The sequence below is a fragment of the Xyrauchen texanus genome, chromosome 35 (genome assembly GCF_025860055.1).
Source record: "Xyrauchen texanus isolate HMW12.3.18 chromosome 35, RBS_HiC_50CHRs, whole genome shotgun sequence".
Lineage (NCBI taxonomy): Eukaryota > Metazoa > Chordata > Actinopteri > Cypriniformes > Catostomidae > Xyrauchen > Xyrauchen texanus.
The window spans coordinates 17,058,399-17,084,652 of record NC_068310.1 but is presented as its reverse complement, the minus strand read 5'-3'; the positions used below and the strand labels follow the sequence as shown (position 1 = coordinate 17,084,652).

General features: G+C 43.4%; 1 protein-coding gene across 2 annotated transcripts; it reads right to left on the bottom strand.

Annotated features, from left to right (window-relative positions):
- Window positions 1-2,873: 2,873 nt before the first annotated feature.
- LOC127629196 (major facilitator superfamily domain-containing protein 4B-like) lies at window positions 2,874-19,917 on the bottom strand. 2 transcript variants are annotated; one of them, XM_052106311.1, is made up of 10 exons: window positions 19,578-19,917; window positions 14,755-14,953; window positions 13,619-13,861; window positions 12,194-12,353; window positions 11,467-11,582; window positions 11,217-11,390; window positions 4,000-4,147; window positions 3,837-3,907; window positions 3,639-3,756; window positions 2,874-3,532 (listed from the first exon to the last, which is right to left on the bottom strand). In XM_052106311.1, exons 1-10 carry the CDS (start codon window positions 19,805-19,807, stop codon window positions 3,402-3,404), a joined length of 1,590 nt encoding a protein of 529 aa, XP_051962271.1. In that variant the 5' UTR covers window positions 19,808-19,917; the 3' UTR covers window positions 2,874-3,401. The 2 variants fall into 2 exon arrangements, with proteins under 2 accessions (XP_051962271.1, XP_051962272.1); XM_052106312.1 differs by lacking the exon at window positions 11,217-11,390.
- Between the last annotated feature and the right edge of the window lie 6,337 nt (window positions 19,918-26,254).

Here is a 26,254-nt window from a genome sequence, read left to right as displayed (position 1 = left end):
AAATAAAATGTATCTTTAAAAAGTTGTTGGTGAGCTGTTCTTCAGTTTAATATAGAAAAATTCTGTAATATTGGTTGAGAATGACATCCTGATGTTTTAAATTCCTCTTCATATTGCCCCTTCTTCAGATTAGATTGTTTCCTTCAAGTACTGAATGAATATTGTGATCAACCTAAACACTAAAGCACAGTCTACACCTTAGTTTATTTTTTGAATAAGATCAGTCTCCGCAATGTCAATTTGAAGTCGCCATGGTTAGTTATGGAGGATTTTAGTTGAGGTTTCCTGAAATGCTGTTATAGACACTGATCAGAAATAGATGACTGGTACAGTGATCTAGTACAAGCCATTGAATTTGCTTTATCAAAACTACAAAAAGGTAACAGATCTCTTTCAAGAGTGTGAATATCTTCTAGTTGTATTAAATGCCTCTCATAAATATAATCATTTCTAAAAGAAAACTCATGAAGACTGACAATAGGTAATGGTTCATTTGGATTCTCTAAAGAAGTGCACATAACACTTCAGCTATGCTCACATGCGGAAGTAAAAATTATATAAATTGAACAGGATCCAAGTTGAACACTTACGGAACACCAATACTGACTTTACACACAACTGCTATTTACAGTTAAACAACATCAATAATACTAAAAAGAGAGAAAGTCTCTTTGAATTCTAAATAACAACTAATTAAATGTCCACCTGAGTTCTTCTTGACCAAACAAACATGCTTAAATGATTAAAGCACAAGGGCTTATGGGTATTCCCCACAACCTCTGTTCTGTACTTGATTGAGTTAGTAGTCCTTAATATCTTAATTTTATGGATTTGTTCAAGGAAATCACAATTATTCATTTACTTTATGAACTCCAAGTTCACTTTAAATGTATATTTTGCGTTGTACACATTAATGAAAATTACGTAAAGATAAAAATGTTATTTTTATCGAAGCTATTTATGATTATACGTATTGTTGGTTGAGGCATCAAATCATTTGTTATATATATATATTTAAGCAATATCAAACAAGCAAGATTGCCCTACAATATGGCCATAGCAACACTGCGGCCAAGTGCCATAGGTAATCACACAGATTTAGGGTCTTATAGCGCGAGTGTGATATTGCTTATATACAACAATTAGGAAAAACTGAGTACGGTCATAAAAAGAGCATTTGTGCATAGAACTACTTTCTTACACGACCGATCAGAATCTGCCTTTGCTGGTTCAAAACGAATGATGTGTCCAAGCCTTCGTTAGTAATTCAAAAATGTCACTTCAGAAATCGTATCACGGCTTGTGCTGTTTCGAACAAGTTATTAGATAAACAAGGATGAATGTGAGTGAGTGTGTGAGGGGGAGAGAGAAAGACGGAGCGTGTGCGATCACCTGTTGCCACACCCAAGCAGAGATGCTGTCAGCTTTCTCAGTGGAAAAGTAGCCGTCCAAGTGGGGGTAATTCTCCCTATTTCACGGTAGCCGGTGAAAGAGTCTTTCACTATAGAAACCGCAATGTCCTCCGCCATTTTGAACAGTCCTTTTTGTCCAATGTGGAAACTCCAGTAAGAGGTAAGTAATGAGTTGTGTAATTAATCTGTCTGTTGTGTCTCAGCTGTGATGAGCCATAATGCTGAAGTTGTTCGTTTTAAGCTGTTTAAAGCTATTTTCTAGCTGTAGTTGTGTTGTTGTAGTAGTAATACGAGCGATCACGGATCGCTGATCAATACAATGACTGACTGACTTATTCACTTCACCAACTGCTCATATTACACACCAAAAAGATATTTTGCCACCACCTGCTGGCTAACATATGTAATGTCAAATATTTTTATAAATACATGTAAGAGACACTTATACAGTAACTCATAACGCATATGCACTAATCTTACACTTAAGTTTAGAGCAGCACGAACACAAGCAGATTGATACACACACAGTGAAGCATCTGAGTACTGATAGTGTCAGACCACCAGTGCTCATGGAACATCTCTCGTCCAATCAGATTCGAGGACTGGAACTGTTATATGTGTGTGTGTGTGTGTATGTATGTGTGTGTGTGTATATATATATATATATATATATATATATATATATATATATATATATATATATATATAGTGTGCCACAGCATCATCGGACTGAGCTTGTTGTCATTGCAGGCAATCTCAATGCTGTGCGTTACAGGGAAGACATCCAACTCCCACATGTGGTACCCTTCAGACAAGAATGTCAGTGTTCTGCCATGGCCAGCAAAAAGCCTGGATCTCAATCCCTTTGAGCACGTCTGGGACCTGTTGGATCGGAGGGTGAGGGCTAGGGCCATTCCCCCCAGAAATGTCTGGGAATTGCAAATGCCTTGTGAAAGAGTGGGGTAACATCTCACCGCAAGAACTGGCAAATCTGGTGCAGTCCATGAGGAGGAGATGGACTGCATTACTTAATGCAGCTGGTGGTCACACCAGATACTGACTGTTACTTTTGACCCCCCCTTTGTTCATGCACACATTATTCAATTTTTGTTAGTCACATCTCTGTGAAACTTGTTCAGTTCATGTCTTAGTTGTTGAATCTTTTTATGTTCATACAAATATTTAGACATGTTAAGTTTGCTGAAAATAAAAGCAGTTAAAATTGAAAGGACATGTCTTTTTTTTGCCGAGTTTATATATGCGTTACTGCAAGTAATTGTTAATAATTCAGAAGCTGCTTGAATGTGCAAGAGTTGGAATTACAATGTGATAAACACTGTTTTGTAGTACTAGAGAATTTCTAGGAATTTTCCCTTCAGATGGTGAATTATTAATTGAATTGTTTGGAGATTAATCTAGTGTTGTTTGGTGTCAATGATTCTCAGACTTCATGAGTGTCGTGGGTCAATTTTATTTATATTTCACTTTTTATGCCTTAAATTCATCTCAACAGAACTTAACAATTTATCACATTTGACAGTCTTTTGTTTCAATAATTTGTATAATTAAAAACAATAATCAAATAAACAGAATTATTTTTGCAAACTTTAAAACAAACACAAAACAACACAATAATAGATAATAACAAACTTAGTAGAATACACAAAGTTTATATTGCATCAGTGTTTCTATTATATTGCAAAGGTTTTTTTTACACAAATATGATGAAACTACAAGCTCATTTGCTTTCAATGTTTACAGTTTAACAGAACAGTGAAAGGGATGGTTCACCCAAAAATGAAAATTATCTTGTTATTTCCTCACCATCAGGTTGCTCCAAAACTGTATGACTTTAATTGACACAAAAGGAGATGTTAGGCAGAATGTTTGGGCTTGGGAAAGAATCAGGGTAAATAATGTCAGAATTTTCTTTTTTTGGGTGAACTATCTCTTAAAGATGTTCCAGCTTGTTATGAACCATGAAGAGTTTCATATAGAGTCTTGTGTTGTTGGTTCTGGTTGTATTACAGCAAGTTTACATTCTATCACTGCTTTCTCTGAAGCAGGTGCTACAGTGGGCACTGGTGGGTCTTCTACCATAGCAGCTTTTTTAGAAGTTCCTTTGTGATGAAGGCAGTAAGACATAGAGATAAAATTGTTCCCAGTTAGATATCTCATACAGTATTTATATCATTATGCTGTTACATATTATGCAACTTCATTTACCTGTGAGATTTCTGTGAATGTGGTGGCACATGATCAAAGCAAGGAGGAGGATAAAGGCAAGGCAGCCGAGGACCATGCTACACACCATAAAACTATAACTGCCTTCTGTTTGAATCAGCTGGAGGAAATTTGCTCAGTGTTATTTGTTTTCTTAGTAAATTAGTTCTCAGATGTTACAACAATATTGAAAGTACTTACTGATCCAACCAACACCTGCATGGACATCTCACCCATTCCAGCAAAGGTCACTAAGACAGGTGTTGCACATCCTGAAGAATTGGAGAACGAGAGAAAGTTTTAGCATGTTTGTCTGTGTGTGTGTGTGTGTGTGTGTGTGTGTGTGTGTGTGTGTGCAATTTACCCTGGTAATCCAGGATGTCCTCAGTGTAAGCCAGCATGAAAGGGAAAACACTGCTGAGGAAAAGACCAACCAAGGCTGTGCCCACAAAGAGAAACACTTTGTTTGTAGAGAGGATCAGCAACAGCAGCACTGTTACAATCACACCAGCCTTAACAAGAGAGGGACAGAGAGAAATCCACTTTCAGTAATCACACAACTATCCACCATGATTCATTACACACTAAATAGATACAGTGGGATCCAAAAATCTGAGACCACATTGAAAAAGCATGGAAATTAACAGTTCCCTCTCTGTCGCTCACTTCGAAGTCGTGTCGAAGAAGCGACACTAGGGGTCTCTCTTGAGAGCCTCACACATCTCTGAACTCGGGAAAAGGCCAATGAGAAATTGGCAGACAGAATTTGCATGTCCCTCCCCCGGACTTATGGGTATAAAGTGAGGGAAATATGCATCTGTCCATTCAGATTTTTTCTTCGGAGCCGAGCGTTTGTGTGATCAGCGAGCTGCAGTCACTTACTGTTCCACTCATCTCGGTAGAGCGTATGCTGTTGGATCTACGCCGGATATCAGCGTCTTTATCTAAAAGAGCAATACACAGCGGCATTGAACGTCCTTTTCAGGACGCATCTTTATAAAGATGCCCTTCTGCCCCTGTGTAGTTCCTGGATGCGGTCGAGTTCTCTCCGCTCCTGACGGTCACAGACACAGCATCGTGTGTCTGGGCAGCGATCACACTGAGGATGTGTGGATGTTCGTGTTCTCACTGCGAGAACCACACCATGGCAATGTTGCGGTTGCAGCTTTCCTTCTTAAAAGAGGAACGCCACTCCAGCCACGAACCACCCACCCCCCGGCACGCTCGTTGATGTCTGTCCAGGCTCAGGGTTAGAGCGGCTCGCCTCACGGCCAGTCTGCTTACTCCTTCGAGCCCCCTGCTATCCGGCATCTGACACAAAAGACTCGACTGGACTGCCGCCTTTCGGTCAGCATGCCCAGTCTGAGGCTGAGGCCCAGATGGCCAACATGCTTTCCCAGGCCAGCCGTCAGCATGGGTTGGACTGGAACCCTCCGTCCTCCCCACAGCCTTCACGGCTAGATGACTGGTTCCTCGAGTCAGGGCGCTGCTCACAGCCACGCCCTCCCTCGGTTCCTTTCTTCCCGGAGGTGCATGATGAGCTGACGAGGTCGTGGAGGGCACCTTTCACTGCCCGCAACCGACCTCCTCACTCATCCGCTCTCACTACCCTTCACAGAGGAGTGGCCCACGGGTACTCATGGTCCCCCAGGTGGACAGAAAGGTTGCGATCCACCTGTGTCCCGAGAACGGCACCACCTTGCGGGATCACCCGGTGCTCACCTCCAAGGCCTATAGGATGACGTCATCACTGACCTCCAAAGCCTACAGCGCCGCTGGACAGGCCACCTCCGCCCTGCATGCCATGGCCCTCCTGCAAGTTCACCAGGCCAAGGCACTCAAAGATCTGCACTTGGGTAGTCCTGACCCCGACGTGTTGCAGGAACTGCAACACTTCCCTTTGCGCTCAGAGACCGACCTCGCCCTCAGGGCCACGAAGGTCACAGCGTGGACACTCAGGCAGGTGATGGCCAGTTCAGCCTCTTCGGCAACACCGTGGAGGACTTCACCCAGCAGTTCTCAGTGGTGAAGGAACAGACGGAGGCCATTTCTCACATCATGCCCCACTGCTGCACCAGCACGGGCCGCGCTCCATCTGCTCGCCGAGGGCATCCTCCTGCGGCTTCTAGACAACAGGCAGCTCCGCCCCAACCTGGGCCCAGCTCTCAGCCCCAGCGGTGAGCGCTCCACAGGAAGCACACACCCCCAAACATCCTCGAGGACCCGGAAGGCCCCCAAGCATTCCTGAGATGGAAGACCCAGGGAACAAGATGTTTGCTACGGAGATGTTAGACACACCACTATGTCCCCCAGTGGAGGGCGGGGAGGAGAATCCTTAGTTCAAATGATTTCCTTTGCCGCACCCACATTTTCAATAAAAGAGCAATTTCCTCTTTCCCTGGGTCACCTGGCCCGCAAATGCCGTTCTCACAGCAACCTGGTGCCACACTTAAACAGCCCCTGTACCCCGGACGCGGACCCCTGCCTCCAGACCCACGACTGCTGTCGGTTGAGTTGGACTCGGTTCTGACGAGTCCAGAGGATGCCTACACGGGACCTCCTTCTCAGTCACCAACCTGCCCCCTGCCGGGTGTGCGGCGCAATGTAAGTGCTTCGAGTCTTCTCGCACCAGAGCCTCGGGATGCGCTTATGCCTCCTGACGCCACACTACCCCCCCCGCTGCGAAGCCTTGCCGGGTCCGATAACGATCGTCCCCTTAGTGCTCCTCACACGGCGCTTGGACGCATGGCTTTCACTTTCCATCCCGTCACGCTTGTTGGCCAGGACCATCCGACTTGGCTATGCGATTCAGTTCGCCAGGCCCCCGCCCTCTTTTGCCAGCATCTGCTTTACCTCAGTGCATGGCGAAGACGCCAACACCCTGTTTTCGGAGATCACGACCCTTTTACTCAAAGACACAATAGAGCCTGTCCCTCCAGCTGATTTGAAGAAGGGCTTCTACAGCCCTTACTTCATCATACCTCGACACAACCCTTTCTACAGTACGCGTTCGACAGCCAGGCATATCAGTACAAGGTCCTCCCTTTTGGCATGTCCCTGTCCCCTTGCGTCTTCACGAAAGTCGCAGAGGCAGCCCTTGCCCTGCTAAGGGAAGTGGGAATCCGCATACTCGTCTACCCCGATGACTGGCTCATCCTGGCCCACTCTTGAGAGTTACTGTGCGCCCACAGAGACCAGGTGCTCAGGCACCTCAGGTGTCTAGGTCTTCAGGTCAACTGGGAAAAGAACAAGCTCTCCCCAGTTCACAGCATCTCTTTTCTCTTCATGGAGTTAGACTCAGTCTCAATGACAGCACGCCTCACCAACGAGCGCACACAGTCAGTGCTAAAATGCCTCACCTTGTTCAAATCAGGCACAGCGGTTCCTCTAAAACAATTCCAGAGGCTCCAGGGGCATATGGCATCCTCCACAGCGGTCACGCCACCGGGGTTGATGCATCTTCAGCACTGGCTCCAGACTTGAGTCCCGAGATGGGCATGGCGGCCCACCATGATGCAGTGGACGGCAAGTCCTTAAGTAAGCATGACTTATCAGGTTCCTTAAAGGCGCCCATAGGTTGAACCCTCCCTGGCCTAGCCTGTTCCCCTCCTGGGATCTCTCAGTGGTTCGATCCGCTAGAATCAGTCAAACACAAAGCCCTCTACCTTGAAGATGGACCTCCTGATCGCACTTGCTTCAATCAAGAGGGTTGGGGACCTGCAAGCATTCTCTGTCAGCGACACCTGCCTGGAGTTCGGTCTGGCAGACACTCATGTCGTCCTAAGACCACAACTGGGCTACGTGCCCAAGGTTCCTATGACCCCCTTCAGGGACCAAGTAGTGAACCTGCAAGCACCCAGAGGCAGACAGACCCAGCCTTTTCATTGCGGTGTCTGGTGCGTGCTTTGCGTACTTATGTGGACCGCACGCAGAGCTTTAGACATTCTGAGCAACTCTTTGTTTGCTTTGGTGGACAGCGGAAAGGGAACGCTGTCTCCAAACCGAGGCTTTCCCACTGGGTGGTTAATGCCATAGTATTGGCCTATCACACCCATACCGTGCCCACTCCCTTGCAGGTTCAAGCACACTCGACAAGAAGTGTGGCATCCTTGTGGGCACTGGCCAATGACACCTCCCTAGCAGACATATGCAGAGCAGCAGGCTGGGCAACACCCAATCCATTTACGAGATTTTACAATCTCAGGGTTGAGTCGGTCTCGTCCCGTGTTTTCTCAGGTCCAAGACGGTAGAACTTCGGTAACGCGGAACAACTGACCAGGTGTACCGCTTGCACCTAGCACCTTTTTCCCTCCACCTAGGCAATCATGTGCACTCTTATCCCAGGAGATCCCACTAACTCGGCTCCCTGGATGACTCCTCCCAAGCCCTCTGGTCCGCAAATTCAGCGGAGGAATTCCCCGACCAGACCCACTACGGGTACTGAAACTACTATGTATTGGAATAGGTGCTCCACAGGATGGGCCCCTGTATGGCTTAATAACCCTGTGTGTATTTTCCGAGGTATGGTCCCCCTACAGGCGGACCCGCATCTCCCTTGGTCAGTCCCCACTGACCCCCGGTCGCCGTGTTTGAACTGGGAAAAGAACAAGCTCTCCCCAGTTCACAGCATCTCTTTTCTCTTCATGGAGTTAGACTCAGTCTCAATGACAGCACGCCTCACCAACGAGCGCACACAGTCAGTGCTAAAATGCCTCACCTTGTTCAAATCAGGCACAGCGGTTCCTCTAAAACAATTCCAGAGGCTCCAGGGGCATATGGCATCCTCCGCAGCGGTCACGCCACCGGGGTTGATGCATCTTCAGCACTGGCTCCAGACTTGAGTCCCGAGATGGGCATGGCGGCCCACCATGATGCAGTGGACGGCAAGTCCTTAAGTAAGCATGACTTATCAGGTTCCTTAAAGGCGCCCATAGGTTGAACCCTCCCTGGCCTAGCCTGTTCCCCTCCTGGGATCTCTCAGTGGTTCGATCCGCTAGAATCAGTCAAACACAAAGCCCTCTACCTTGAAGATGGACCTCCTGATCGCACTTGCTTCAATCAAGAGGGTTGGGGACCTGCAAGCATTCTCTGTCAGCGACACCTGCCTGGAGTTCGGTCTGGCAGACACTCATGTCGTCCTAAGACCACAACTGGGCTACGTGCCCAAGGTTCCTATGACCCCCTTCAGGGACCAAGTAGTGAACCTGCAAGCACCCAGAGGCAGACAGACCCAGCCTTTTCATTGCGGTGTCTGGTGCGTGCTTTAGCGTACTTATGTGGACCGCATGCAGAGCTTTAGACATTCTGAGCAACTCTTTGTTTGCTTTGGTGGACAGCGGAAAGGGAACGCTGTCTCCAAACCGAGGCTTTCCCACTGGGTGGTTAATGCCATAGTATTGGCCTATCACACCCATACCGTGCCCACTCCCTTGCAGGTTCAAGCACACTCGACAAGAAGTGTGGCATCCTTGTGGGCACTGGCCAATGACACCTCCCTAGCAGACATATGCAGAGCAGCAGGCTGGGCAACACCCAATCCATTTACGAGATTTTACAATCTCAGGGTTGAGTCGGTCTCGTCCCGTGTTTTCTCAGGTCCAAGACGGTAGAACTCGGTAACGCGGAACAACTGACCAGGTGTACCGCTTGCACCTAGCACCTTTTTCCCTCCACCTAGGCAATCATGTGCACTCTTATCCCAGGAGATCCCACTAACTCGGCTCCCTGGATGACTCCTCCCAAGCCCTCTGGTCCGCAAATTCAGCGGAGGAATTCCCCGACCAGACCCACTACGGGTACTGAAACTACTATGTATTGGAATAGGTGCTCCACAGGATGGGCCCCTGTATGGCTTAATAACCCTGTGTGTATTTTCCGAGGTATGGTCCCCCTACAGGCGGACCCGCATCTCCCTTGGTCAGTCCCCACTGACCCCCGGTCGCCGTGTTTGCTAGCAACTCCTCCCTTGCAGTAAGTAGGATCTACCACTGCACCATTCCCACATGTGGCCTGAAAACCCATGTGACGTAATTCTCCACTCTTTACCTCCCCCCAGCCTGGACAGGTGGTGGTCTCCGTGGGGTCTTTTACCCCTGAAAGAATAGGAGTTGGATTTCGCAACGTCGACGTGAGCGACAGATGGAGAACGTCTAGGTTACTGTTGTAACCTCCATTCCCTGATGGAGGGAACGAGACTTTGTGTCCTCCCGGCCACGACGCTGAACCGAGCCACTGTTATGGCCGAACTTCATTCTCGGCTCCTCAGTGCAAAACCTGAATGGACAGATGCATATTTCCCTCTCTTTACACCCATCTGTCCGGAGAAGGATATGCAAATTCTGTCGACCAATTTCTCATTGGCCTTTTCTCAACTTAAGAGCTGTGCAAGGCTCTCAAGAGAGACCCCTAGTAATACTTCTTCAACACAACGTCTCGTTCCTTCCATCAGGAAACGGAGGTTACAACAGTAACCTAGACGTTTTATCACATAAAATGAAGGAGAAATTGAATTCTGTTCTATTTCTGTGTCACTAATCAAACATAAGGAAATTGATCACATTTGTGAGCATGTTAAATCCTTAGTACAGAAAGTCAGATTTCCTTGCTTCCCTTGAAGCACACAAGATGCTCTTTGGAACATTCTCAAATCATGCTGGATAACAAACATCAGCTTTCCATGCCAGCACAAATGCATGCTGTGAAAAAGAGGGACATAAAAAAACCTAAGAAATTCTTAAATACATGTAAATTTTTTAGTTGAAATTTTCTACAAAATTTTATACTGAAAAAAATTGTTTTATTTTAAATTAGAGTATTAGAAATTAGCATTGTCACTAGTGGTTTTAGACTTTTGGACCTCAGCGTATGTTTTATTTCTTACAGCTGACCACCAAAAATGCTGCACATTACCCAGCAAATAGTGCCCCATCTTTAACATAACCTTGATTTAGCTTTTTACCAGTATGAAGGTAAAAAGGACTGGACTAGAGTTTGGGTTGATTAGATTCTATAAACTAAACAAAAAACTAAATCAGCCTTATGTTTGTTAATTACAGTGTTTCTTAAAATCATACTTCACTCTAAATTGAAAACTCTGCCATTAATTACTCACCTTTGCATAATGTTGTTCAAAACAGTTATTACTTTCTTTCTTTCTTTCTTTCTTTCTTTCTTTCTTTCTTTCTTTCTTTCTTTCTTTCTTTCTTTCTTTCTTTCATAAAACATAAAAGGCAAATTTTTGAAGAATATTCTGGCCACTTTGTTCCATACAATGAAAGTAAATGAGGACTGGCTATCACGCTCCACAAAAGGTAACATAAAACTATAATAAAAGCGCATCCATACAACTAATTATATTTCAAGTCTTCTGAAACCATTTGATTGCTTTTTGTGAGGAATATTATGAAATTTAAGTCAGAATCCATCATATGGGCTGCTTTTTTTATGATGCTTTACAGCCTCATTCAATTTCATTATATGGAGAAGAGTGGCAATAAATTATTTCCCATGGAATTGTTTTGTTGTTGTAATTTTCTGTCAACTATTCCCTTAAAGCATGAGAGCAAGAAGCATGTTGATTACCAGGTTGATCATGAGCAGGTGGACCAGTTTGAAGCGGTATGATAATAGGATTGACACCAGCCGTCCAGCTGTGACAGCTGCCCAGAAGACACAGTTCAGGTATGCTGACATTTTAGCTTGCAGTGACATAGGAGCTGAAACAGCGTATGTGTAAATAAAGCCAGCAAAGACCCCCTGAAGATAAATGTCAAGGGTCAAGAGTGAATATATTGTAACTTAAGATAATTTAATTAGCAAGTCTTGTACTCACCATTAAACCTTCTGTCATAAGCAGGACCAGACCGCCCAAGATGTGGATACCAAAAAATGTGACGGGTAACCCACGTAGGTCTTCGTTCATACAGCAGCTAAAGAGATCTCCATGTCCTGGGTGACATAGTAGGGGAGCGGGGATAATTGTCACATGGGGAAGTTTCCACAAGTTTTTAAACGATTAAGGTTTTAAATTCAAAAGTGTAATTGTATACATTTGTAAGTTGGTTTCAAACTAGTTCAAAACGAGGTTCTTTTTTGTAAATGCTATATTAAAAACAAAAAATTCACTCATCATATCGTTGTAATAAAATATAATAAAATCACACTTAGATATATTAAGGCACTGATTGTGAATTATGAACAAATTAATTGTTCATAATTAACTTTCAAATGTGTCCTTCTCAAATTGTTTTCAATAAACAGCAGGTCCCCATTATGACAACTTGCCCCATGTAGTGTGACTACATGCATATGGACCAAAGGTCAAAGTTTCAAAAATTAAGATAAAAAACTTACCTGTGCAATAACGGTGGCAATTTTCTATATTTTTTTTGTAGACTTTAAATCTTGTTTAGAAGGTACTGAATGTGTCAGTACAGAAATGTACTCTCAAAAATAAACCTACCCTGAGAAATATTTACAGGAGATAAAAGTGAAACAGCGGCTCTTGCACCTATTTTGCAACCTCATTTTCAGGTTTTAGAGTCCAGACTGCTGCTCACCTGTAACTTCAGCACTTGGATCAGGCGTCTCTGTGCTCCCTGGTGCCTGAGTTTCCATGGCTAATTCATCCTTGTCCAGCAGCTGTGGAGTGCTGTTTGGGCAAAAGGGAAGCAGCTTCTCTCTGTACATCAACACAAGAACTGCAATAGGCACAGGCAGCTAAGGGAGGGAAAGATATACAGCGGGCTTCAAATTCAAAATCTAATTTTAAAATCTTAACATAAGCAGAAAGTTTTAGAATAATAATAAAAAAAAAGTTCTTCACCATTCCTATGTCCCTAAACAAATAAGCACATTTTTGATATTGGACATGTTAATTCCTTTGTAGCAAAAGATTACCTTGCTTCCATTGAAGCATACAAGATGCTATTTGGAACAGTCTCAAATCATGCTGGGATAACGTGGATCATCAGGTTTTGAACAAACTTGTTGAGTCAATGTCAGCTTGAGTGCTTGCTCCGATTAACCCTTGTAAATTTAGTATCAATCGAGAAGACTATTTCGTCCATTCATTTCAAATTATAAACCAAAACATAAAATGTGCAACCCCAAATGTTTTTTTAAGAAATGTAATACTCTATTCTTTAAAGTAAAAACACTAAAGTTATGCATTTATTTGGAGATTTTATGGTATTTTTGACCTTATTTACATCTAAATTATCCAATTACTCAATTTGTGTTCATATAAAATAAGCACATTTTATGCTATTTTCACTTCAATAAAGTGCTTTAAAAAATATCAAAATATATCATGCATTGGAGGTCTCTGGTGACATTTGCTGGAATAAAAATAACAATTGCATGAAATTACAACTATGGCCGATAGATGGATTCAGTGCTCCATGTACTGGCTGATCTCCATAAGCCAATTTAGTAACACATTTAATTTTGAGATATTATCACATGTTATGCAGTGGATATGTATTTATACATTATAAAAGTAAAGTATGTACCAACAGGTGTGTGTGTGTGTGTGTGTGTGTTTGCATTGAGAATGTGTTAATAAGTAGTCTCACCTCTTTATTTTTGTGTGTTCTGCATTGTGGCTGATTGATTTTTTATTTGACAAAATAAATAAAACAATTGCTCTTTTATAGCATCACCCATTGATTTCTTTGTGTGTGTGTGTGTGTGTGTGTGTGTGTGTGTGTGTGTGTGTGTGTGTGTGTACAAGCGTGTGGGTTCTGTATTGTGTTTGATTTCTTGATTTTTATTTGACAAATTAAAAAAATAATTGCTCTCTAGTATACCCATTCATTTCCTATGGCGGGTCAAATTTGACCCGAACAGTATGAATGGGAGACAGTTTGATAAAACACCTAGACTCTAATCTAGTCAATTGTTTTGGTGTGTGTTAAGATGGCAAGTTTAGGAAAACAAATGTTTTTCTAAATGTATAATTATCCAACACTTTTTACACTTACATTTATGAGGGCCATAATCCAGAAGGCATATGACACACTGGCCTTCTCCTCAAATGGTCCGGTGTGTGGAGAATTTTCAAGGATCACTGGTGACCTGAAGCTGGCAGTCAGGCTGTATCTGAAGTGCTGAAAAATCTCTGTAGCATTTTCTGTGCTGTTCCTGCTCGGGCAGTGCCCTGATATGAATGGGTCTGCAATCAGTGGGCTCACCAGAGCACCAAGCCCAATGAAGGAGTGCAGTACCTGGAGAAAGAGTAAAAGACACAGAGGGGAAAGACAAATTAGAAATATGATATTTAAACAATACCACAGAAGCAAGAGTGCTGTTGTTCTAAATACTAGCATTGCCTCGGCAGCCATGAGCCATAGGAATGTGTGATATTGCTTTAATACAACTGTTCAACAAACAAGTAGCCTAAATGATGTTGAAAAACTGTGGCCAGAACTGGCCAGTTAGATTATACATTTAATCTTTTTTTTGTGCATCGAACACAACTCTGTTCTTTGAGCTCCTCACACAAGTGGTGTTTCATTTGTATGATTTAGTGTTTTTGAATCTTGTTCAATCAATGAAATCTTCTGTGGCAGGGCGGAGGGCGGGGCCGGGTCATGATTATACACGCGCGGTCCCTTATAAGGCTAATTAAGCCTTGAAGAGGGATAAAGGGCGATAAAGGGCGAAGGGAGAGAGAGATCATTGCAAACATGTCCGTCAACGATCTCTCTCTCGTCACACCACCGTCTGGCATTGCTTCTTTTTGACGAATCAGTCAAATGAGTCAATAGCTCACCCATAACATAAAAGATGCTCATTTTGTTGCCACCAAATGTACTGTATAAAAATGAAAACAAAATGATAACTGAATACATATTCATATTGAATAAAATTCAAGGACCGGAAATGCCTGTTTTATTGATGTTCTTATAATGATCTGATTGCAAATGGAAAAAACAAAAAACAAATGGTGAATAATAAGGAAAATGTTTCCTCTATTTCCACAAAGATTGTCCATATCTGACCAACAAATGATTAAGATTAATCAGACAGCCTCTCATTTTCATGTGACATTACTGTACAGAACTGTACTATGAACACCCTCTTCTGTGAGAGTGAAGAAATAGATGGCCATTCTCACCTGCAGGAAGATAGCAGAGTCCTTCTGATAAATGGACACCAGTTGGATGTTTGCAATAGTGTCAATGATGCCCATGGCCAGGCCTGACACTGCCATAGCAACGGCCAGCAACAGCACATTATAGCAAAGTGGGATGATAGCAAAAACCACAGAGATGATGAGGGCAGATAGAAAGAGAGCAGTGAGGGCACTGATCAACCTAAGAAACAGAAGGAAAAGAGCACATCACATGTGTTTATTTGCTAATTTTCACATGTGATGACATTTTTAAAGAGGGACTTTGAGTCATTGGATCCTTTAGAAATTATTACTTGCTATGGCCCCAAAAAGTATTTAGACACTTGATTAACACTTAAAAATGTATGAATGAGATTGCATTAGATAGCAAAATAGCCTATCAAAGCAGTCGCATTTATTTAAAAACAAATATTGCACAAACACACATTTCAATCAAATCATTTCACACAATAACACTGATAGGTTTTAAAAGATACAAATTCTTGGTTACTGTCATATTCTCCATTCCCTGATGAAGGGAATGAGACGTTGTGTCGATGTAGTGACACTAGGGGTGTCTCTTGAGAGCCCCAAAACACCTCATATCTTTGAGAAAAGGCCAATGAGAATTGGCGAATGGAATTTGTATGCCACTCCCCTGGACATATGGGTATAAAAGGGAGCTGGAATGCAGAGTTCATTCAGGTTTTGTGCTGAGGATCCCTATATGAAATGCCACAATGGCTGAAATGTATTATATGAACTGCTGGTGCAAGTGTAAGCAGGCTATTGCGAGCGTCGGAACAGATGCACTCAGACTGCACGTAGCATCCCCAGATGCCCCAACATTTTTTGTATATTTCCACACATGCCTGGGGTGGAGTGGCAGACGGACGGACGGACGTATCTAGAATGGGAGTATGGGGACCTCTCTTAGTTTTCTCTCCACTAAGTATTAGATTCAGCTGGGGCCTTTAAATGCTCATAAAATGCACTGGGGTAGGTGGAAAAGACCTCGCGGAGACCACACCCTGCCCAGAAGGGGGGTAAAGATGTGGCAAATATGTCACATGGGCTCAAGGCCGCACATTAAATGGCCGCGGCAGTAGGTCCTGCCTTTAGTAGGGGAGGAGCTCTACAAACACAGCGACTGGGGCAGAGAGAAATCTGCCCAAGGTAGACGCGGGTCTACCGAAGGAAGACCGTGCCGAGAAAGATACATCACAGGAGTTTACCGGGGTGACCGACACCTGTGGAGCACTTACCCCAGTACAGGGCACATTAGCACACGTACTGGGTCCGACTATGAATTCCTCTGCTGTATTCGTGAGCCAGAGGGCTAGGAGGAAGGACATCCTGGGTTCACAGTCCGTGAACTCGCATGGGAGAAAAGAGCACACAACTTCACCTCCTGGAGGGGAAAGGCACTATACGCAATTGTACAACTGGCCAGCGGCCACGCATAACAAAACTTACCTGTTCGTACATGAAAGAACACGGGACGAAACTGGCTCAACCCGGAGATTGTAGTATCACACGAATGTATTGGTTGGCCCAGCCTGCTGCTTGCAGATGTCTGCTAGGGAGGTGCCATTGGCCAGTGCCCACGAGGATGCCACAGTAGATTGTGCTCGAACCCGCAAGGGGTGGACAAGGTCTGGGTCTGGTAGGCCACTGCAATGGCGTCCAGGATCCAGTGGACAAGCCTCTGTTTGGAGACAGCATTCCCTTTTCTCTGTCCACCAAAGCAGACAAAGAGCTGCTCAGAGTGTCTAAAGCTCTGTGTTCGATCCAAGTAGATGCACAAAGTACGCATCGGACATAGCAACAATAAGGCTGGGTCTGCCTCCTCCAGGGGCAGCGCTTGCAGGCTCACCACTTGATCCCTAAAAGGGGTCATGGGAACCTTGGGCACATAGCCCGGTTGGGGTCTCAGGATCACGTGAGAGTCTTCCGGACCGAACTCCAGACACATTTCACTGACAGAGAACGCTTTCATGTCCCCGACCCTCTTGATGGAAGTGAGCACGGTCAGGAGGGTGGCCTTTAATGAGACGGCCTTTAACTCGACTGACACTAGGGGCTCGAACATGGATCAGCAGGACCATGGAGAGGTCCCGTGAGGGAAAGAGGCACTCAGCCTCCTGGCGCCTCTCAGGAACCTGATGATCAGGTCGTGCTTGCCAAGGGACTTACCTTGAACTGCATCGTGGTACGCTGCTATAGCAGCTACGTACAATTTCAGGGTGGAGGGAGACAGCCGCCCCTCCAGCTTCTCTTGTAGTAAGGAAAGCACTGACCTGACTGCACATCTCTGGTCGTCTTTGCTATGGGAAGAACACCCCTTAGCAAACACACGTCACTTCAGGGAATACAGCTGCCTTGTGTGATTGTGTTACAGCTGCCTTGTGTGATTGCGGGCGGTAGACCACTTAGGTCTTCCACGTCCCATCTAGGGACCAGATGTGGCGGTTCCAGAGGTCCTTCCTCAGGGGAATTTCCCCTGGGCGTCACCTGCCATGGCAGTGTGTCTACAGACGGGGTGCGCACTCTTGAACTGCACTGGGGTAAGATGTGCTGGATGGCCTGTCTGTTGTTTCACCACTGAGATCTGCTGGGTGAAGTCTTCGACAGTGTCTCCAAAAAGGCAGACATGGGAAATTGCCACATTAAGGAACCGTGCCTTGTCTGTGTATCTCATCTAAACCAGTTTCAGCCACATTTGGCGCTCCTGGACCACGAGAGTGGACATCATCTGCCTGAGTGCACGCGCCGTGACCTTCGTCGCACAAAGGGCAAGATCGGTCGCCGAGCGCAGTTCTTGCAGCCCATCAGGATTAGAACAACCCTCGTGCAGCTTTATTATGATGGAATCAATTTATGATGGACCTGTAGGAGGGCCATGGCATGCAGGGCGGAAGTGGGCTGACCGGCAGCGCTGTAGGATTTGGTCGCCAGAGACGACGTAGTCCTACATGCTCGGGAAGGGAGTGCCGGGTGACTCCGCCAGGTGGCGGCGCTCAGCGGACACAAGTGTGCCGCGATCACCTTATCCACCTGGGGAATCGCGGCATAACCCTCGGCCACTCCACTGTCGAAGGTAATGAGAGCAAATGAGCTGAAGTATCGAGTTTAGGCAATGAAAGGTGCCTTCCATGACCTCATAATCCTCCGGGAAGAAGGGGACTGGTGGGGGGCATGTCCACGAGTAGTGCGCCGACCCCTAAAATCAGTCGTCAAGCCATGAGTGCTCAGGAGCGGGTGGAGGGTTCCACTCTAGCCCGACACTCGCTGCAGCCCGGGCAAGCATGGCGTTCAGTTACGCGTTGGGCTCTGACTGGGCCGGCACACCCGAAGGCGCCAGCCCGGTCGAGTCTTCGGCGTCTGACATCACCAAGGCGCTCTCTGATGCAGTGATCGACATCTCATCCAACCTGGGAACTCTGAAAGAGACACTAGGCTGGCACTGAGGCGAGCTGCCTGTCTCATCCAAGAACTGGACTGGAGCAAACGAGCGTGTCTGGGAATGAACGGTCAGTGGGGGATTACTCGGCGGAACCATACCCATTGAAGCCCATGAATCACCTTCAGTGTCAACCAGGGCGGCCTCTACCCATAGGTAGAAGGACCAGTGGGGGGGATAGATGAAGTGGCTTTCCCCCGGAAGAAGGAAAGGTAATGCCCACACCCAGAGACGGAAAGGCATCTTTAAAAAGATGCGTCTATAAAAAGACATTCGAAGTCGATATGTTTGCTCTAATATAGGAAATATACTCTTTAGTGGAGAATACACTCTTTTAGCACTGTTGAAGTGGCAAGGGGCATTCTCTGCACTGAGGGTGCATATGGAGAGAAAGCCGCTGGAATGTGCCGTATATCCAACAGCAAATGCTTCTTGAAGAGGTTAATGGAACAGCTGTGGATTTCAGCTCGCTGATACACAACCGCTCGGCTCCGAAGAAAGAATCTGAATGAACTCTGCATTCCAGCTCCCTTTTATACCCGTTTGTCCGGGGAAGTGGCATGCAAATTACAATTGTCAATTCTCATTGGCCTTTTCTAAAAGATATGAGGTGTTTTGGGGCTCTCAAGAGCGACCCCTAGTGTCACTACATCAACACAACATCGAGTGAGTGACAGAAAGGGATCATTTGATATACTGTTTAAAATGGTTATCAAATGTTAATGTGATGAACTTCACCTGTGGTTATTCTGTTAGGACACCTTTGTAAATTTGAGGAGAACTGAACTGACTTCATACACCTACTAAAAATCCCCTGGTACCAGTTGTACATGTACATTAATCCGAAATTACAATGCAGATATTTAATTTTTCTTTATTTAAAAATGACATCATCACAAAATCAGTAAAATACAGAAAAGTACTTCATGTCAACTTGATATTCAACAATATGATATTCAACAGTACACTGCATGTATATATAATTTCAAAAGTTGTTTTATGTACTCAAGACATTCTAACAGTATAGTTAGTAGAAGTCCAATCATTTGCTATTATTATTATTATTATTATTATTATTATTATTATTATTATAAATCAATCGAGGCACACATCCTCACATTGAAATCAACATGTGAGATTCACAATATAAGGAGCAACACTGCTAAAAACAGTGCAGAAATTCCAAATGCACAGTGTATTGAAGTCTGACATTTGTGCTGTGAATGACGTACTAAATATCTAAATTAAAAATAAATGGCGCACTGTATTACCCAAACACTTGAGTGTTACAGCAAAGGGGACTGTATCTTGAACACAGATGCAGATGTCCATCTTCAGTGGAATTCCAGCAGTCTCTACTCACGTTTTTTTGAAAATCCCTCCAGTGGAGCTCCCGATGAGCAGGCAGAACTGCTGTGAGAAGAACACCCAGGTGATCTCTCGTAACGTGGAACCCGTCTGGCATTTCAGATCTAGGATTGTAGGCCCCAGGAAGGCTATGCTAAGTCCAAAACTCCAGAACAAACTCCAGTACGTCAGTGTATGATGACAGTTTCTTTTGAAAAGTGTTACTATACGCTCCTCAATTAACATAGCGTGAAAATCTCCTGACTATTCCACAGAGTAGTAAATGGACAGCTTTGTTCGACTCCTGGTGACTGAACGTTTCTTTCAGTGGGTTCCTAGGCTTCTTAATCATTTGCTTAGATTACAGATCACAGAATGAATGGATGGTCATTTCCCATATTTATATTCCTTCACTCCTCCCACTGCATAAACGTTTGTGTGATTCATCTGAAGTTAATGTCTAAAAATCACCATCTCAACAGAGCTCTTCACTGTCAATGATTTTCAGTTGAACTGTCAATGATTTTGATTCTGGTTGAGAGTCATGGATCAGACAGTAAAAATGTGAAAATTCCTACTAAAGAACCCAATGCCTTTGCCCAATGCCCAATGCCCATTGCATTTTTATGAATCCAGAACTGACAAAACACTTGTATTGAATCATGTCTATAACTTTCAGCAGCATGTATTATAAGACACACTGTATATAACCATAGCTTCTACACTTTACAAGCCAAGGACGTTTCATCTGAAGATAATGTTTAACAGTATCCTTTTTTAAACTATTATAATTGCTGTTGTCTTCTCAGCACATCTTGTCAGAATCAATACCATGAGGCTGCATAATTTCAGTTTTATTTTAAAGAATAATCCAGAGATCATATGGGAGAATCATTAGCTTTTTTTACATTTACAAATTGTTACTTATATTCCAAGTACTGGTTAAACAATGCCCTATGGACCCATTCTAAGGCTTTGTTTGAAATGTCAAAACCTCTTTTCAGGACCTTGTGAAGGCTTGCATTTCTTTATTTACTTGGTGGGGTTCCTATGCTGTCAGTTTAGTTAGCATACATTTCTTGCACTCTTACATGTAACATATAATCATTCATAGCCGATTAATTTGAGTGTAATACCATTGAATGGCACTGGCTACAAACACAAGATTTGTAAAAAACTTCTTCCAATTTGTCACATACCTACATAGTTGTCCCTTTTAAAAATAATGATTTATCCTTTTTTTCTGTAGCAGTTTACAGTATGGCATACATGCTGTCAGTAGACATCGTTGTACATTACTCGAAATAAGGTGTTTTCAACCTTTACCAACCATAAATATCATGACGCTTCGATTCATATACTGTGGTTTCACATATTCATATTTTAATTTTTATAAATTACTGTTAAGCTTTATTTCGCAGTTATTGAACAGACTGACCACATTTAGAAATGTTTTAATAATTTGTATAGTTTTAAAGAAAAGTATGTTACAATATAGTTGTATTCATGAGCATTTGTTAATGTTAAATTCAACATATACTAACACATTTATAAAATGTTAACATTAGTAAATTAATTTTGAAATTACAATGTCAAACTAACAATTGTATTTTCATAAATTAACATTAAACAAGATTAATAAATGCTGTTAAAAATACAGTTCGTTGTTAGTTCATGATACCTAATGTACAGTACATATACATTTTAAAAAATGCAACCTAATGTAGTGTTAGCAAAAAAAAATTTGTTTTGTTTAATATCAGTCCTTGGACCTCTTGCAGAACCTTCACAGATCACCATGGATCCGTGGAAAACCCTGGCTTTAACAAACCATATTTAGAGCACACAATTTCTTGTGTGTAATAATGAATTACTTCTCTGTCACCTAATGCAACTCATAGGATGTATATTGTTGCCTTGTTAGTTTGCATTGCTTTAAATTGTAGATTTAGAAAAGTTGGACCATCTTTTTAAGGCAAAGCAAAAAGTCATGAAGTTCTTAACCACAGAAATAACATCAGTTTTTCAATCTGCATTTCCTGGGTGGCTTTTCAGGGACTTGTTTGGGAGTAGGCTGAAACATTCATGCATGTTTATCCTATAGCAACAAAAAAAACTTTCAGTGGATGTGTACAGCCTGAACCACGGATCTATTGCTGCAGCAATTTTCAAATGCTTATGTCATCACCAGTTGGGCTCCATGCGTATAAGCATGCTGATTTCTTCTTTGTCAAATCTGATTAGATTAAAATACCCAATAACCAAATAGAGAGAGAGAGAGAGAGAGAGAGAGAGAGAGAGAGAGAGAGAGAGAGAGAGAGAGAGAGAGAATCTGAATTTGGGTCTTTAATCTTCAAGGAGAGGAAGATGATGACAGATATGTGTTTTTATAATAGACATTGATTAACGCCTTAAATTGTTCTCTCACTTCCTTTTCAGAACCAAACCCAAAGTGACTTATTGAAAGATAATTGTAGACTAAGGCTTCAAAAGTTCCCAACATACCGAATGAAGACATGTTAATTTTCAACATAGCTATGACTCTGTTAATTACAAGATGTAGTTTTCCAATCTGTGTGTGATAATGGAGGTTTGAACTGCTCAGGCTGGTGCATTATAGTTAGAATAGAATAGAATAGAATAGAATAGTGTTATAGAGTTACATAATTCCGTCTTTGTTGGGTGAGAGTAACTTGACAGCATTGTCGTATGACTTAATCTGTCTTCAAATACAAAACGTGCTTTAACAATCAACAAGATAAAACTGCTTTGAAGCCATTCTAAAGTATCAGAGATAAGAGCTTTTTCATGTTTAGACATAATAAGATCATACAAGATCATAATAAGAACAGATCATAATGTAACTAATCACTCAAAAAGCATTACAGTCTATTTTTAGAATTTGAACTTTTCAATTGTATGACAAATTTCCATCAAAAACAATTGAGTCAACTTTAACTATATGTATATACTATAATGAATTAGGCATTGTTTTATATTATATATTATATTATAGCATTGTATTATACTCTAATGCTTTAAATTCATACCTCATTCATAGAAATGTGTATTTTAAACATTATTTTAGTTTTATGGAAATTTGTCATACAATTGAAATGTGTAAATCTTAAAAATAGACTGAACAAACTTTGAGTGCAAGATCTCTAGATGACATTGCAAAAATGCAAAAAGCATTGGCTATATGAGCACTGGTTTACTATTGTTGCATTTTGCAGTAGCAATTAGGTTAGTGAAATGCTCAAGTTCATGAGAGGCAAAACTTTGCAACAAAGGATAAGAAATGCTTAGTTTTTTTAAATGACACAATAGAGTGATCATGTCTTGTTTCAGCTTGGTTTTAGTGGTATGGTTCAGAATCCCATATAAATATTGCTGGAAATTACTGTTAGCCTATTCCTCATTGCTACCACTAGATGTCACATTGTTATGACATCTACTCAATGAAGTTGTGAGAAACAGGAGTCTTGTTTTAGTGACTTTTGCTGCAATCACATTTGAGAATCCCATGACTACTAACCGTATGTAATGCTATATATATATAAATATATGGCCTTGAAGGAGCAGTATGTATGTGTGTGTGTGTGTGTGTGTGTGTGTGTGTGTGTGTGTGTGTGTGTGTTTATGTTAACATTAGTTAATGCATTATGAACTAACTGTCAGGACCATGAAATGATAAAGTCAATAAAGTCAACACACACAGCACTGTGAAGAGCAAGCAGGTGGCAGCTGAAGCTGGGCTGAGGGGAATGGATCCCTCCTGCAGACATCAGCGAGCAGCAGATTAAGGGAGGAACGGATCTAGGGCTTGATCTGGGAGATGTACAAGACTGGATGGACTCTACCCAGGGAGGGAGGAAGTTTGAGCCACACCACAACCGGACACAAGACTTTAGTGCTAGGGAAAGGGCCCACAAAATGGGGGGAAAGCATGCGGGTGGGGGTCTTAAGTGGAAGGTTTGATGCTTGACATAGATGGGTGGGACCGAGCGGCGACAATCAGCACGGGCCTTGGTGCGATCCCTAGCCTGGAGTGAAGCCCTACAAACCTGTGCCCAGGTCCAGCGACAACATCTAATGTACACCACGGCAGAGGGAACAGCAGAGACCGGTGCCTGGGAAGAGAATAAAGGAGGTTGGTAACCCAGACAAGACATAAAAGGTGACATACCCGTAGATGACACTGGCAAATAACTGTGAGCATACTCAAACCATGAGAGTGGGAGTCAGGAGGCACGGTTCCGAGATTCCAGTTCAAGGTTCTGGTTGGCTCACTCGGTCTTGCTGGTCAATCTGGGGATGGAACCATGAGGAGAGAGTAACGGAGGCCCCTAACTGCCAGAAAACTCTGTGATGTGGGACCAAGGATGGGAGGGAATGGAATGGGGCTGGAGGAGGACAGAAGGCAGGCGATTGGAAGATTGTTTTGAGCAGACCAAACAGGGTGCCACAAACTGATGGACATCTCTAGACATTGTCAGCCACCAGAACCTCTGTTGCACCAGTGACAGTGTGCACCTGACTCCCGGATGACTACTGCCACCATCTGAGTGGGAGAGATGATGGGGTCGGGACAGACCGAATGCTCAGACTCCGGAAACACCAGAGAGAGCATGTCGGGCTTGGTATTTTGGAGCCTGGAAGGTATGAGAAAACAAACCGCCAAAAGAAAAGTGCCCAACGGGCCTGCTGGGAGATCAGCCTCTTAGTCGATTGAATGTACTCCAGGTTCTTATGGTCCGTCCAGACCACAAATGGTTCCTCAGCTCCCTCAAACCAGTGGCACCACTCCTTCAAGGCCAATTTAACTGCCAAAATCTCCCAATTGCCAATATCCTAGTTCCGTTCAGTCTGCAAGAGATGGTGAGAGAAAAAGTGGTGAGACAAACCAAATGGTTATCCACCCGTTATCAACCCGGGCTGCCAAACTGACCAGATCTTCATCCTGAATGTGCTCAGCAAGCAGATGCAGGAAGCAGTCCCACTGCACCCCCTCATTCCAGTCACCAGAAGTGGCGAGAGTGCAGAAGTCGATGGCATCATCCATCATCGATCGCATTGCAGAGATCACACAGTTGGCATGTTGCCTCCCTCCCTTGAAGAGACTGATCGAAGACCTTATTCGTCTTCAGCCATAATAAGCTGTAAATTATATCAAAGCTGCATTCATTACTTTTTTTTTCCTTTTTTACCTTTAATAATGTTTTCGTTCAGGCTGACTTGATTGTCTTTTCTGTTTTACTTTCTTGGTTACTTTAACTTCAGGCATGGGATCTTCCAAAGGTAAGTCATTGACAGCAAGCAGGAGGTCGCTGTGAAGTACAAGGAAGGTCTTACTACCCATCTCAAGCTGTAACTTGTGCACTGGACTATCCCAGATGCGTTCTACAACTCTATGCAATTCCATCTCCCAATAACCATTTTGTCATTTTCCTTGGCCACCTCTATCAGAAAGGTTCCGCACAACACTCTGTCACATGGTTGAAGGATGGAACCTCTCATTGCTCGGTCATAGTATTTCTTGCCTTTGGCTGAAGACCTTTGGCTGTACTCTGTCAATCTGGTAAATTTGTCTCATTCTAGATTCCCACTTTTGTGCAAACCAAAGAGTTTCCACCAAGGCTATCCAACAGATCTTGAACCCTGGGCAGAGGATGCCAATCAGGGATGGTTTTGCAGTTAAGCAAACTGTTGTCTTTCATACACATACCACTGATGATGAATATGATGATGAAGATTTCTTGGTCTAATCGCTGTCCAAAAGGTTCTGCAGAGGTTTCAGTATGGCATTATAACAATATTGGACTGGTGTGGTATCTGTGAGGTTGATTTTCAACTGGAGATAAGATATACATCTAATATCTCCCTCATCAAGAGCAAACACATCAGATTCTTCAAACAGCATTTGTTTCACTACTTCCTGCTCATGTTTATCGAGATGTCCCAAATCAACAGGCGGGTGCCATTTGTCTCCAGCCCTCACTCGTGATGTTCTTCTCATTTACAATCATCATCTGCTGCTAGCTGGGATGAACACAAGTGTGCACTGTTAATCTGCTTATCTGAGTCCTGAACATGAGGTGGCAGGCATAATGGTCTGGTTTCTGTGTTAGGTTTGAAGCTACCCAACACTAGTCTCTGAGGTAGGTAAATGTCATGACTTGTGGAATTCTGAACAGGAATTTTCACTGTCTTGGAAGCACCTGGATGCACATTCACAATAACAGGAAACAACTCAAATCCTTCTGGAACACAATTTCTTGGAGTTGGCTCAAACATCATGATTACACCTATGTGACATGCTTTCGGCTGACATCTTACCTCTCTGACTTGATCACAGTGGATGGTGACTCCTACATTCCCTGCCTTTACTTTAGAGCTTGAATTAACTTCTTGGAGAGAGTTTAAATTCAATCTGCACCTTCAGAGCCTAAGAGAGATAAATTAAGCTGATGTTAGTTGTCAACCCACAATTCTCTCTTATGGTCTCCTCGATCACATTGAAGCCTAACAGTGTACAGTCTAGCATTGCACTCACTCACCAACACAGGCACTTGTATGGCAATTCTCCCATACACTTGAGATTTCTAGCACCCACCCATCAAAGGGTATGACTGTCCCATTAGCTGTAGTGACATGAAGATGGCTGTCAGCTAGTAAGGTCTCAAACAGTTG